At 40.6% G+C, this 14,305-nt stretch overlaps 1 protein-coding gene across 1 annotated transcript; it reads left to right on the forward strand.

The window, feature by feature from the left end:
* Positions 1–236: 236 nt before the first annotated feature.
* Positions 237–1,830, forward strand: CHST6 (carbohydrate sulfotransferase 6). The gene has a single exon (XM_036752639.1). The coding sequence runs from the start codon at positions 237–239 to the stop codon at positions 1,431–1,433; it is 1,197 nt and encodes a 398-aa protein (XP_036608534.1). The 3' UTR covers positions 1,434–1,830.
* The last annotated feature ends 12,475 nt before the right edge of the window (positions 1,831–14,305 follow it).

A 14,305-nucleotide genomic window follows, 5' to 3' on the forward strand; every position in this document is an offset into this window, starting at 1 on the left:
TTAGGTAAGTTAGTTTCTCTTTGAATCATAGAAGGGGAATCAGAGGCAAAGGCTAAGAAAGGAATATGATGTTCCCAGGGTGCCAGGCAGCCCTGCAGATGATGGATTGTTCCTAAACTTCCCTAAAGGGCTGGATCAGGGATGAAGAGGGCATGGGATCACTATGGAGGCTGACTAGCATTTACTTCTTCTGCAGGCCACCAGTGTCTGTGGCCTTCCGGGCCCCCTGTGCCACCATGGCCTGGCTTCGAATTTCCAGCACTGCCATGGCGGTCCTCTTCATGGTACAGACAGGCCTCCTCCTCTACCTGTACACACACCACAACCATTTGCTGCCCTCCTTCAAGGAGAAGCCGGCCCACGTCCACGTGCTGATCCTGTCCTCGTGGCGCTCAGGCTCCTCCTTTGTGGGGCAGCTGTTCAGCCAGCACCCGGACGTCTTCTACCTGATGGAGCCAGCCTGGCACGTGTGGGTGACCCTCTCCCAGAGCAATGCTGAGGTGCTGCACATGGCTGTGCGGGACCTGGTGCGCTCCGTCTTCCTCTGTGACATGAACGTCTTCAGTGCCTACCTGCCCTGGTACCGAACCCTGTCTGACCTCTTCCAGTGGGCTGTCAGCAGAGCCCTGTGCTCCCCGCCTGCCTGCAGCGCCTTCCGGAGGGAGGACATCACTAGCGAGGCTGCCTGCAAAAGCCAGTGCGGGCAGCAGCCATTCAGGGCCGTGGCCAAGGCTTGCCGCTCCTACAGCCACGTGGTGCTCAAGGAGGTGCGCTTCTTTAACTTGCAGGTTCTCTACCCGCTGCTGACCGACCCCTCCCTCAACCTGCACATCATCCACTTGGTCCGGGATCCCCGAGCCGTGCTCAAGTCCCGCGAGCAGTCGGCCAAGGCCTTGGCGCGGGACAACGGCATCGTGCTGGGCACCAACGGGACGTGGGTGGAAGCGGACCCCGGGCTACGGGTGGTGCAGGAGGTGTGCCGCAGCCACGTGCGCATCACCGAGGTGGCCATGCAGAAGCCGCCGCCCTTTCTGCAGGGCCGTTATCGCCTGGTGCGCTTTGAGGACTTGGTGAGAAACCCGCTGGCCGAGATCCAAAGTATGTACGACTTTGCTGGGCTTCGCCTCACCCCGCAGCTGGAGGGCTGGATCTATAACATCACGCACGGCCAGGGGCCTGGGCAGCTTAAAGAGGCCTTTAAGATCACCTCCCGAGATGCTCTCAACGTCTCCCAGGCCTGGCGCCACGCTCTCCCCTTCCCAAAGATCCACCGGGTGCAAGAGCTGTGCGCTGGTGCCCTCCGGGTGCTGGGCTACCGGCCGGTTGACTCTGAGAAGGAACAGAAGGACCTCACGTTGGATTTAGTGCTGCCCCAGGGAAGGAGCAAGTTCAGCTGGACCTCATCTGCATCCTCCTATGCTCGAGAGAAGTAGGGCCACAGCCTGCCAGCACTTCCTGGGCGGGAAGCTTTTATTTAAGGACATTTTAAGTGCATCAGCTACCTGATGGATCCTTCTCTACCTCCCCTAAAGGGAAAGGGGAGCTGTCTACCAGAGAAAAGCTGGATGATCTCCACAAGGGATGGGAATTTCTCCACTAATACTCAGATTTGCTGACGCTGGGAACAGTTTTATGTAAATAATACCTGACTGTTTTATAATTGAATGGATTAAAAAAAAGTTCCAAAGCACCGCTGATTTTTCCCTCTTAGCTATAATTTTTCTTTGGCTTCTTTTCAGTTGACAAAACCTTTTATCTCCTTTCCCTCAGCCCCCAGCCCATTCTTCTGTTTCCTTTTGATCCTAGACTGCTACCTATCAGCCCATAGCATCCAAGTAGAGAAATTGACTCATATGACTTATTTTAATTATGAATTTAACTTTGATGAATGAAAACATTGAACACATATTTGAAACCATTTCAATAAAGAACAAATCCTCATGTCCAAATAAATAATAATAGTAACTGGCAATTATATAGTGTATATAATTATATAGTATGTATACATGTACGTTGTATATATACATATACACAATTATATAGGATATATAAGGTCTGTAAGGGGCTTTTCATATGTTATCTCATTCACTCCCCGAATCCTGGAAGATAGGTGCTATTATCACCCCCATTTTACAGATGAGAAAACTGAGGTTATGGAAGATTAAGTAGTTCTTTAACTCAGATCTTTCTAGCTCCAAGTCCAGCGCTCTATGCACTGCACCACCCAGCTGTCTCTATGAAAGTATTTGTTATTTCCTCTCTATCCCATTACCATCTCTTCATACATTAGCATATGTCTAAATGCATATATTTTATGTAGTCTTAGTCAATGTATGTATTGTACTTCTAATTCTTCCCTTTGCATTATTTCATGTATTCTCATATTACTTTGTATTCTTTTTATTTGTCATTTTTAATGGCATTAGAGTTATCCTATCTGTACCATGGGGTAGTGGATAGATTGCTGGCCTTGGTATTGCAAAGACCAAGGATCAACCCTTACAGGATATGAGACCAGCTAGGTGCAGTAGATGGAGTTCCAAGCCTGGAGTCAGGAAATACTCCTCTTTGTGAGTTCAAATGTGGCCTCAGAAGCTTACTAGCTGTGTGACCCTGGGCAAGTCACTTAACCCTGTTTACCTCAATTTCCTCATTTTTAAAATAAGCTGGAGAAGGAAATGTCAAACCACTCCAGTGTCTTTGCCCAGAAAACCCCAAATGGGGTCACAAAGAATCAGACATGACTGAAGAACAACTCAGCAACAACACAGCTGTACACCATGGGTAAGTCACTTAAGCTCACTGAGTCTTAGGCAACACCTTCGCTATATATTGTAGATGAGTTGTGATCTTCATAGATATAGAGAATTCCCATATCCTGAGCTATCATACTGATGAATTCACAGGTCATTAACATATAGTATTTCTTTATATTAATATACCACAACTCGTTTAGCTACTTCTCAAACACTGAACATTTTGCTTTTCAAATTTTCATCATACATAATATAGCTATGAATATCTTTACAAATACAATGCTTTTTAAAAAAAATTATTCTTGAGGCAAATTCCTAGTAATGAGATTATTAAACTGAAAGTATGATCAGTTTTATAATTCTTTGTGTAGTTAAAGATTGCTCACCCAAAAGATTATGCTATTTTTTCAGTATCATTAATATATCTTTCTTCACATCCCCACCAGCATTGAATTTGTTATTTGTATCTATTTTTCTAGATATAAAGTAGTACCTTGCTCTAATTCACTCTTTTTAAATTAGTGAGAGCAGTTTTTTTCCAAGCACTTATTTATAGTTCATGTATCTCCTTTTGTAAATTTTCTATTCATATTCTTTTACTATTGAAAATGAGGCCAGCACTTATATACTCCTGTGTTCTGGATGCCAGGTTTTTATCTGATAAAAAAAAAAGATTTTCCCCCAAATAATTGCATTTCTTTTATCTTGGCTATATTATTTCTCATTGTACAGAATTGTTTTGTTTTTATATGTATATAATAAAATCCATCTACCTTGTCCCTGATAATTTCTAACATTTGTTTGATAGACAAGAATTTATCTATCTGCCTTCTAAAACTGAGCCAGATATATTATTCCAATTTCTTCTAACCTTTTTCTGTGGTTTAAAAATAATTAATTTATCGATCTTACTGAAATTTATTTTGTGATTTATAGTATGAGGTATGAACCTAAATTTGGTGTGTGTGTGTGTGTGTGTGTGTGAGAGAGAGAGAGAGAGAAACTAACTTCCCCAACAGCGTAATTGAATAACAATTTTTTTCCCGTGTTTAATATGTAGAGGTTTATCAAACATAAATTTTTAATATACCTTTAGTGCTCTTTCTGGAATTTCTATTCTGGTCCGTTGATTGATTTTTCTCCAGTAATATAATTTAGAAGTGGATGCAAGCATTAGTGTTCACTTGCTTAAACCTGTTACTTAGATGCTGTGTGAACAGACTTTACTGGTTTTAGTATCCCATCCATATTGTTAATAAGACAATCTCACATCGAAATCATTCTGTAACCTGCTATGCCTCTCTCTCTCATTCTCATTCTCTCTCTCTCTCTCTCTCTCTCTCTCTCTCTCTCTCTGTCTCTCTTCCCCTCCCCCATCTTTTCCTCTTCTCTCTCCTTCCTTTCTCCTCCCCCCACCTTCACTCATCACTACAAGGCTGGTCTGAGACAAAATTACCTTCTCAAATTTCTCTTTCTTCTTTCAATCTCTCCTTTTAGCCCCCTTTCCCCTCCTTCTTCCCCTCTTCCACCCCTAAAATTACCTAATACTCTTATTTCTCCTTTCAAAGCTCTCAGCTCCTTTCCTAGCTCTCAGCACCTTAGAAAAGGTCTGATAAACTAATTCAATGAGGCAACTAGATGGTTCATTGAATACATTGAATAGAGCCCCGGGACTGGAGTCAGGACTCCTCCTCCTGAGTTCAAATCCAACTTCAAGAAACTTTCTAGCTGTGTGACCCAGGGCAAGTCACTTAAACACATTTGCCTCATTTTCCTCATCTGTAAAATGAACTGGAGAATGAAATGACCAACTATTCCAATATTTTTGCCAAGAAAACCCCAAACGGAGTCATGAAGAATCAGACACTACTAAAATGGCTGAACAAATGAGGAAGAATTGTACAAAGGACTTCATAATATCCTCCAAACCAAGTCAACAAATGCCAGTGATCTTAATGTTAGAGTGGACACAGAGAAGGATAGGGAAAAGTGGTGGAGAATATATAGTTTGGGATTAATAAATGAAAAATATCAAGGGTTTTTAGATTGCTCAGAAGTCTTGTGCCTAATCATCATGAATACTTTCTTCTTTTTTTAAAATTTATTTTTTATTTTTAGTCTACAACATTCAGTTCCACAAGTTTTTGAGTTCCAAATTTTCTCTCCCTCCCACTCCTCCCCCCAACCCTCCAAGATGGTATGTAATCTGATATAGGTTCTACAAATACCTTAGCATTGAACTTATTTACATAATAGTGCAGTTGTAATGAAGAGTTATAACCGATGGAATGAATCATGAGAAAGAAGAAACAAAACCCAAAAAGGAAGGGGGAAAAAAAAAGAGAGGAAATAGTTTTTCTCAATCTGCATTCAGATGCTGTAATTCTTTTTCTAAATGTGGATAGCTTTTTCCATCATGAGTCTTCTGGAGCTGTCTTTGAACCTTGCATTGATGAGAAGAGCCAAGTCAATCGAAGATAGTCCTTACAGATACCTATCTGTAATTGTGTATAATGTTCCCCTGCTTCTGCTCCCCTCACTCAGCATCAGTTCATGTAAGTCTTTCCAAGTTATAATGAAGTTCATCTGCTCCTCATTTCAATAGTATTCCATTACATTCATATACCACAATTTTTTTAGCCATTCCCCAGTTGATGGGTATCCCCTTGATTTCCAATTCTTTGCCACCACAAAAAGAGCTGCTATAAATATTTTTGTACATACTGGTCCATTTCCCACTTGTGTGATCTCTTTGGGATATAACCCTAGAAGTGGTACTGCTGGGTTAAAGGGTATGCACATTTTTATAGCCCTTTGGGCATAGTTCCAAATTGGTCTCCAGTTCACAACTCCAACAACAATGTAACAATGTTCCAATTTTCTCACATCCTCTCCAGCATTTATCATTTCCCTGTTTTGTCATGTTAGCCAATCTGACAGGAGAGATGTGGTACCTAAGAATTGTTTTGATTTGCATATGAACAATTTCTTTAAGAAATAATTTGGAAAAAGACAATTGTGAAGGACTCATAATGAAAAATGCTATTTACCTCTTGAGAGAGAACTGATGAAGTATGAGTGCAGACTGAAGCATAATTTTTTCATTTTTTTTGTTTTTCTTTTTTGCAACATGGCTAATATGGAAATATGTTTTGCATGATTTCACATGTATAATTGATATCACATTGCTTGTCTTCTCAATAGGCGGGGCAGGAATGGAAGGAGAGAGAAAATTTGGGACTCAAAAAAAATTTTCAGTGTTAAAAATAAATAATAAGTGTATTTTAAAAAAAGAAATAGTTCATAAGGCACTAGATAGGGTGAACAAAAACCATCAAAAAATTGATTTTGACAATAATTTAAAAGATTAAAAAGTGGTCGATTACTGGTATGGGAGTTATATTTAGATCAGCTGTGTACTTTTAAACCATTGACTAGATATAGCAAAGGTCAAAATCAATACCAAATTAAAAGTTAGTAAAAAGATAAGAAGAAAAAAACTTTGTCCCATGACAATAGTTGCAATCAATCTCAACTAAATTGTTGGTGCTGAAAAATAGGAAATGGATAAAGGAAATATATTGATTCTGATTACTACCATTTCTATGGAAGTTTTATTAATGTAAGCAGTGATGATAAAGAGGTCAAAAGAACCCAGAAACTGCCATGCCATCAAACACTTGATCTCATTTATGAAGCAAAGAGATGTGGCAGCTAATGGCAGCAATAGCTTAGAGAAGAGGTTCTTAACATTTTTTTGTGTTATGGATCCCTTTGGCAATCTGATGAAGCCTATGGATTCCTTCTCAGAACAGTGGCTTTAAACACATAAAATAAAATACATCAGATGACAGAGGAAACCAATTATGTTGAAAGTTGACAGTCAAGTCAACAGCATTTATTAAGTGCCTCCTATGGCTTTGCATTATGGTAGGTACTGGAGATACATGGAAAAGCCAAAAATAGCCCTTGTTCTCAAGGAGCTTATGGGGTGAGACAACATACAAACAAAAACACTCTCTCTCTCTCTCTCTCTCTCTCTCTCTCTCGTTCTCTCTCCTTAAGTATGTGTGCATATATATGTATATATATACATGTGTGTTTGTATACACACATATAGAATATATATATATAGGATAATAGAATATAGAAAAAAAAACTGGGGATATTCCACAGAGGGAAGGCACTAGGATTCAGAGGGATTGGGAAATTGAAAAACAACAAACTCATGGACTCCAACCTTTGGTTTAGAAAATACTCATTTGCAATATGTTATGGAAGAGAAGGATGGAAGCTCTTGAATAGTATCACTTCACAAAAATGAAAAATAAACAGTGGAGAAAGAAGTGAGTATTTAGAAAGCTATGGGTGAAATACAGCTATGTTAGAAGGAGAACAAAAACTATAGAAAAAGGAACCAGTTGGTCCTACCCTGAGATCAGCAGAACAACTAACTGCATCTGGGCATGCAACACAATATTATATGAGGAAGCAAAAATGACACTTAACGAGATACAATCAGTAAGTACTCCTGGACCAGACCCAGTAGACAAAGGAAACCATGCTGAAGGTGACGTAATTTCAAAAGTACCGAGAGACCAGCTTTCAATATGTCCCACAGAAGGGGAAATATCCCAGAATTGTAACATCTCAGAATTAAAAGGCCACCCGGTCTGTTTAATCCATTTATCATCTGAATGAGAATCCCCTTTCTCTTCAGTAAGTGGTCATTCTCCCCTGGAAGACATCCAGTAATGGGAAGCCCACCATTCTCTGAGGCACTCCATTTGTGTAGCTCTAATAGTTAAGGACATTTTCCCTTAATGTTGGGTCTATGTATGCTTCTATGAAACTCCACCCATCGTTCCTAGTTCTCCTGTAAGAACAAGGCAGAATAAGTCTAATTCATCTTCAATGTGCCAGACCTTCAAGTACTTGAAGACAGTTATATCTTCCAAAAAACCTCCTCTCCTCCAGTTTAACCATCTCTAATTTCTTCAACCAATCCTTGTATGGGAGAATCTCAAGGTCAATCATGATCTTGGCCCCTCCTTCTTTAGATTTATTCTGACTGAAATGCCCTTCCTAAAATATGGCATCCAGAGATAGGATCTGACAAAAGCCTGGTAGAGTGGGACTATGACCACCCCTCTGAACCCCGCACCATGTAGCAGGGCATTATACTTTTTTTTAATGCAGGCTAAGATTGCATTAAGTTTTTTTGTTTTGTTTTGTTTTGTTTTTTGACTTTGGCTAGATGGCTCAGTAGACAAAGAGGTGGACTTCTAATCAGGAAGACCTGAGTCCAAATTCTGCCTAATACGTTTACTGGATGTGTGATGCTGGTCTAGTAAATTATCCTCTCTCATTCTCAGTTTCTTCATCTGAAAATGAGGATAATAACTAGCCTTTATATAGCACTTTAAGGTTTGTGAAGTGCTTTACAAATAATATCTCATTTGATTCTCACAACAACTCTGGGAAGTAGGTGCTATTATTATCCCCATTTTACAGATGAGACTAAACTGAAGTAGACAGAGGTTAAATGACTTGCCCAGGATCATACAGCTAGTAAGCATGTCTGAGACCAGATTCCAACTCGGGTCTTCTTGACTCCAGGACCAGCACTCTATCCACTGTAGCGCCACCTAGTTGCATTAACAACTGCACCTACATTACAGAGTTGTGAGAAATAAATGAGATACTACGTGTAAGGCGATTTGTAAATGCTAAATCACTGTATAAATGCTAGCTCTTATTTATTATTTTTATATAAATTTTATATATCTATTATTATGTTATTATATCACACTGTTGACTAATACAAGATTTGCAACTTATTAAAACGTCTAGATTTTTTCAAATAAATAGCTATCCATCCACATCTCCCCCAAATAGAGAACTTTATATTTATTTCTATTACACTTCATTTTATGAGATGATACGTATTTGGATAAGTTCCGAAGCTACCTAACTGTACCATTGTTTAGCCCATGCTAAATGAATAGGGAAAAAAAATCATATTATTAGGTGGTGCAATGGAGAGAGCACTGGGTCTGGAGTCAGAAACACTCATCTTTCTGAATTCAAATCTAGCCTCAGACACTCACTAGTGTTATGACCCTGGGCAAGTCACTTCACTCTGTTTGCTTCAGCTTCCTCATCTGTAAAATGAGCTAGAAAAGGACATGGCAAAGACCTCCAGTATCTTTGCCAAGAAAATTGCAAATGGGGTCACAAAGAGTTGGATAGGACTGAAAAAAGACTGAACATCAAAAATCAAAGACTAAGAAGATATCATATCACTCCAATGTCATATCACTTTTTCTTCTCTATAAAATCCTCATCTATACGGGTATTAAGGGTATCCTTGATGAAAATCTGAGACTGTAACAGGCAGACTTTCTTAGATGATTCTCTATGACAGGGTACATCTTCACTGTCACACAATTGACTGAAAGGTGGAGAGAAGACAAGGTCCTGTTATGTCTATTGTTTGTTGACTACAAGAAAGATATTTTATTTGGTAGAACAAAAAGCTGCCTAAATGGCTCTTCTACAACCAAGTGCTTCCCATGCACATGTTAAGATCATACAATATTCCTTAATAGATTCTGCCACAGTGATAGCTTTTTCAAATGGCCCCATGATTATCAATAAATAAGGAGACAGTGTTTGCCACTGTCACAGAAAATATTCTGAGTAGAGTTCAAACAGAACAGAGATTCTCTATAAGTGGTGAGGTCTACCAAATGCTTTTCTGTTTGCAGATTATTTCGATTTCAAGTCCCAGAATGCCTTAAGGACTTTCTCCTCAGTTAATTCTCTGGCTACTTGAGGTATCACACTAAAAATCCATACAGGAAAAACCAAGTGGATGAAAAATGTCTAATGTTCAGACTATGACCTAGGAGTTGGATGGGCAATTTGTTTTGTTGGTATATATAAATACTTAATATATATAGTTAGCATATATCTGTATGTTTATATGCACCTATCACATAGAAGGTATATGAATATTTGCTGAAAGAGGGATTCTTTAATAACAGCTCATATTTATGTATCTTTTTCCAGTTTAACAAAGTGTTTCTTAGGTATTGCAGATGGATGATAAGCTGAACCCAAAATTCAGTCAGAGGAAGAAAGCAGGCAGGATTGCATTGGAAACCTGTGAAATGCTTTCAATGATCTCAAGTTGCTCCTGAATGCTCATCTTTTAAATACCAATATTCTAGCTGGGTAGGGAGCACATCCCTGTAATCCAAGCTACTGGGGAGGCTGAGGTTGGCAGATCTCTTGAGCTCAGGAGTTCTGAGATGCAATGGACTAAGCCAATCAGGTGTCTGTACTAAATTCTCCATCAATTTAGTGAGCCATCGGGGAGCACAAGGCCACCAAGCTGCCTAAGGAGGGGTGAATCAGCCTAGGTCAGAAGTGGAGCAGGTCAAAACTCCTGTGTCAATCAGTAGTAGCATCCAGCCATTGGTGGCACCTTTACTTCCAGCCTTGTGAGAGAGGGAGATCTAGTCTTTGAAAAAAAAATCTAGTGATGCTATGTGGCTGTGAACCATAGAACACCATAGTTTCTCAAGAATAGAATTACAGGTGACCCAAAAGACAAAAAGGAAAGGAATGGTGGAAGCCAGCAGGCAGTGACACATAACACTCACTTGTGCAAGAAGTCAAGCAGAAGTCAATGACTGGACCTTTGATTTCATTGATACATGGGGCATTAAGAGGTTAAAGGACTTGCCCAGGCACACCTAGTATGTATCAGAGATGACACTTGAACTCAGGTCTTTCTGACTCAGAGACCAGCTCTTTATCCACAGTGTCAAGCTGTTCCTTTGGGCAAACAGGAAATGTAAGATCAGAAAATATGGTGGGTTGCTCATGTAAGCAGCCACAAGGAACTACAAATGCATAGCATGAACACTACATTTACACCCACTAAGTAAAAGAAGGCCTTGAGGAACAATGAGCAGATCCTTTATGGTGGATGTGTGGGAGGGAGGACATGGAGGAGAATTAATTGCACAGGAGGACAATCCAAGGATGGGGTTACGATCTAAATCACTGGAAGGACTAAGACGAATGGGGAACAGCTCCAGGCCACATGTGGTCCTCTAGGTCCTCAAGTACAGCCCTTTGACTGGATTCAAACTTCACAGAACAAATCCCCTTAATAAAAGGATTTGTTTTGTAACTCAGTCAAAAGGCCACACCCCAAAATCTAGAAGGCCACATGTGGCCTCAAGGCTACAGGTTCCCCAGCCCTGGACTAAGAGATCCTGGATCAACTGAAGTATTGAAGAGGTTTTTCATTTCACCTAGAATGAGGCAAAGCAAATACTCAAAGTGTCTAAAGAAGAGCAGATGTCCCCCCATTTTCCCTAAGCCCAGAATGAAGCAGCTGCCAGAACCTTTGGCCCAAGAGAACCAAGAGCACCTGTCACCAGAGGTGACATCTTCACCTTCCACTAGGCTTTTTTCTCTCATCTGCATGTGTGGAGGGAGAGGTTAATGGGAAGACGGCCCAAGACTGAGGGTGATGGCACCCACTTCTCTCTCGCCTTTGGGAAGCTAGACTTAAGCTAGTCTGGGGTTGGAGCCCCCTTAGACCAATTTGGCTCCAGGATGGGAGAAAGGGCAAGGTATCCTATTTTCTCCACCAGGCTGGGCACTTTCTAAGAAGGCAATTTCCCTGTTTCCTTTCTCTCCAGAATACATGGTCTCTAAGGTCCTCCAGCTCTGAACGGATGGTGTTGTGATCCCATGAGATACACCTGGCTTGAAGTCTATTGTCCAGTCCAGTGGATCCCAATGTTTCAACAACAAAAAAAGTGCTTGAACTCTCAAGTCATTTCATATACTACTTATAATATTCTGCAATTATTTATTGCTTAAGGCACCATTAATGAATTTTTAGCCTCAAATTGCCTGGACCATCACTCTCCAAGGGGTTTGCAAACCTTTAAGCAGGAACCACTTGGTTAGTTCTTTAGGCTGTGTGACCTGTAAAGAGCAGAGTAAGTACGATGTAGTAAGGTCCTGAGGACTTAGGAAATGTCCAAACATTCATATCATCACATGTTACACATCAAAGGAGCATAATTCTGCAAACACAAAACAAAACTTATAGGAAAAGTAGGGCTTTTATCATAATGTTCTTTTCGCCCTCTAGTGGCAAAGTGAAGGCATTACTCCTGTTATTTCAAAATAAAATCTAAAGTTCAATAGCCTGGTTGTGTAGCCTACAAATCTTTTCTAGTCCCCAGTGAAATAAGGTCACTTCTCTGGGAATGGACAGTCTCCTCATTTTTAGGTTATGAGATGCTCAAATCCCGACTCACCCCAACATACATCATTAAAATAGCGACTTACAGCGCTTCGGGATTTGCAAAGTACTCTGTAAATGTTATCTCATTTAAGCTTCACGGGAACTCTGGGAGGCTGGTGCTATTCTTAGCCCCATTTTACTGATGAGGAAACTGTGGTTAAGTGACTTGCCCAGGGTCACAGAATTAGTAAGAGTTTGAAGCCAGTCTTCCGGTCTCCAGGCACAAGGCTCTACCCACCGTGCCACATAGCACTTACAGAGTGCAAGTCTGTATTCCTTTTCGTGGGCAGCCAAAATGGATGGGATCGACCAAAGCCTTGGCAGCACGGACCTGCTGAGGCAGCAGGAGTCAGAGACTAATGTATTTGAATGCATGTGGCTATATGGAGGAATTGGAGGGCCTGTCGAGGGAGTGATTTATAAGGTACACAAGCTGAAAATGGCATCGTTCAGGAAAACCAGCGTCGTCCTCTATTTATTCATTGTGACCCCCAATTTAGTCAATACGCACTATTCTCCATGGTTTTTACTGCTTCAGTGATACTTCAATGACCAAATGAGACATTTGTTAAGTGCTTAGCTAAATACCTGTCACATAGTAGGTGCTATATGAATGTTTTGGGGCAGCTAGGTGGTGTAGTGGATAGAGTTCTGGGCCTTGAACTTGGGAGACTTGTGTTTAATTATTTATTTTTCATGGGAAGCCTGGGTTCACTTTATTCTCCCCCCCCCCCAACTTAACAGTATTTAATTTTTACCAATTACGTGTAAAGATAGTTTTCAACATTCACTTTTATAAGGTTTTGAATTCCAAATTTTTTTTCTCCCTCCCCCCTCTCCAAAATGGCTTACAATCTGATATAGGCTGCACATGTACAATCATAATAAACATATTTCCACATTAGTCACGATGTGAAAGAAGAATCAGAATAAAAGGGGAAAATCACAAGAAAGAAAAAAAAAAGAGAAAGTAGTATCCTTCACTCTACATTCAGACTCTATAGTTCTTTCTCTGGATGTGGATAGCATTTTTCATCATTGAATCTTAGAATTGTGGAAGACCTGAGTTTAAGTCTGGCCTCAGACACTTACTAGTTGTGTGACCCTGGGCAAGTCACTTAACTCTGCTTGGCCAAGTTCCCTCATCTGTAAAATGAGTTGGAGAAGGAAATGGCAAACCATTCTAGTATCTTTGCCCAGAAAACCCCAAATGGAGTCACGAAGAGTTGGACACGACCGAAATGATGGAACAACAACATATAATATTTATTCCCTTCCCTTCCTCCAACAAACTTCAAGGATACTTCAGTGAGTCTGTGATCTTATCAGTGGGGGTACTTTCTTCCATGATGCACATCTCAACCCATCCATGGCCCTCTCATCTCTGGTAACTCTTGTGCACCTCCTCTCATAAAACCTCTAAAAGGGGTCCACCCAATACAATGGGTATTCCTTTAGTTCTTTGGATGTGTGTGCTGTCCATCGGTGCTCCCTTGCCATGCCAAGTGACAAAATATGTCTTCTTTCCAGTCAAAGGTCCCTCTGATGGTATCCTTCTATACGGTTTCCCTTGCTCCGTTCTTTGTTGTAGAGGTATTGATACCTGCACCCACAACATACCTCTCCATTGCCCATTGGGTGATCCTCAAGTTTAATTATCTGTAGACTCTAATATTCCATATAGCATCACCCACTGGAAAAATCTTGTTTAAAAAGATGAGCCTTTTTTAAAGAGGGGTTTTTTTGGTGGGGGTAGGGGAGAGAAGCATCATTAAAAACAATTCATGGTCATTGTTAATAATAATAATACCCTATACTTTTCAAAGCACTTATCTACATAATGTCATTTGATCCTATAGCACTGTGGGGTATTACCAGCTTGGTGTCCCAGAGCAAGTTAGTAATAAAACCAAGAATCCTGTGTTTGGAAGCTTAGGAAACAAACAGTAGCAACAGCTCCTGCCCTCCTGGCACCACAATCTAGTAGGAGAGATAGAGCTTACATACACCTAAGTATCCTCTAATCATGTCACCATTAGCAGCAGCTTTCTTGACTCCTTGAAGCCCAGTCACTTGTGAACCTGACTATAAATCTCTGACCCTGGTTCTTTATTTTCTCATGTTCAAACAGACACTCTTATGGATCGTTAACCTTTATTCCTTGTTAGATCTGCCCAGTGTAGTGGGAAAAGCACCTAGTCATTTCATT

Source organism: Trichosurus vulpecula, chromosome 3, assembly GCF_011100635.1.
Source record: "Trichosurus vulpecula isolate mTriVul1 chromosome 3, mTriVul1.pri, whole genome shotgun sequence".
Taxonomy (NCBI): domain Eukaryota; kingdom Metazoa; phylum Chordata; class Mammalia; order Diprotodontia; family Phalangeridae; genus Trichosurus; species Trichosurus vulpecula.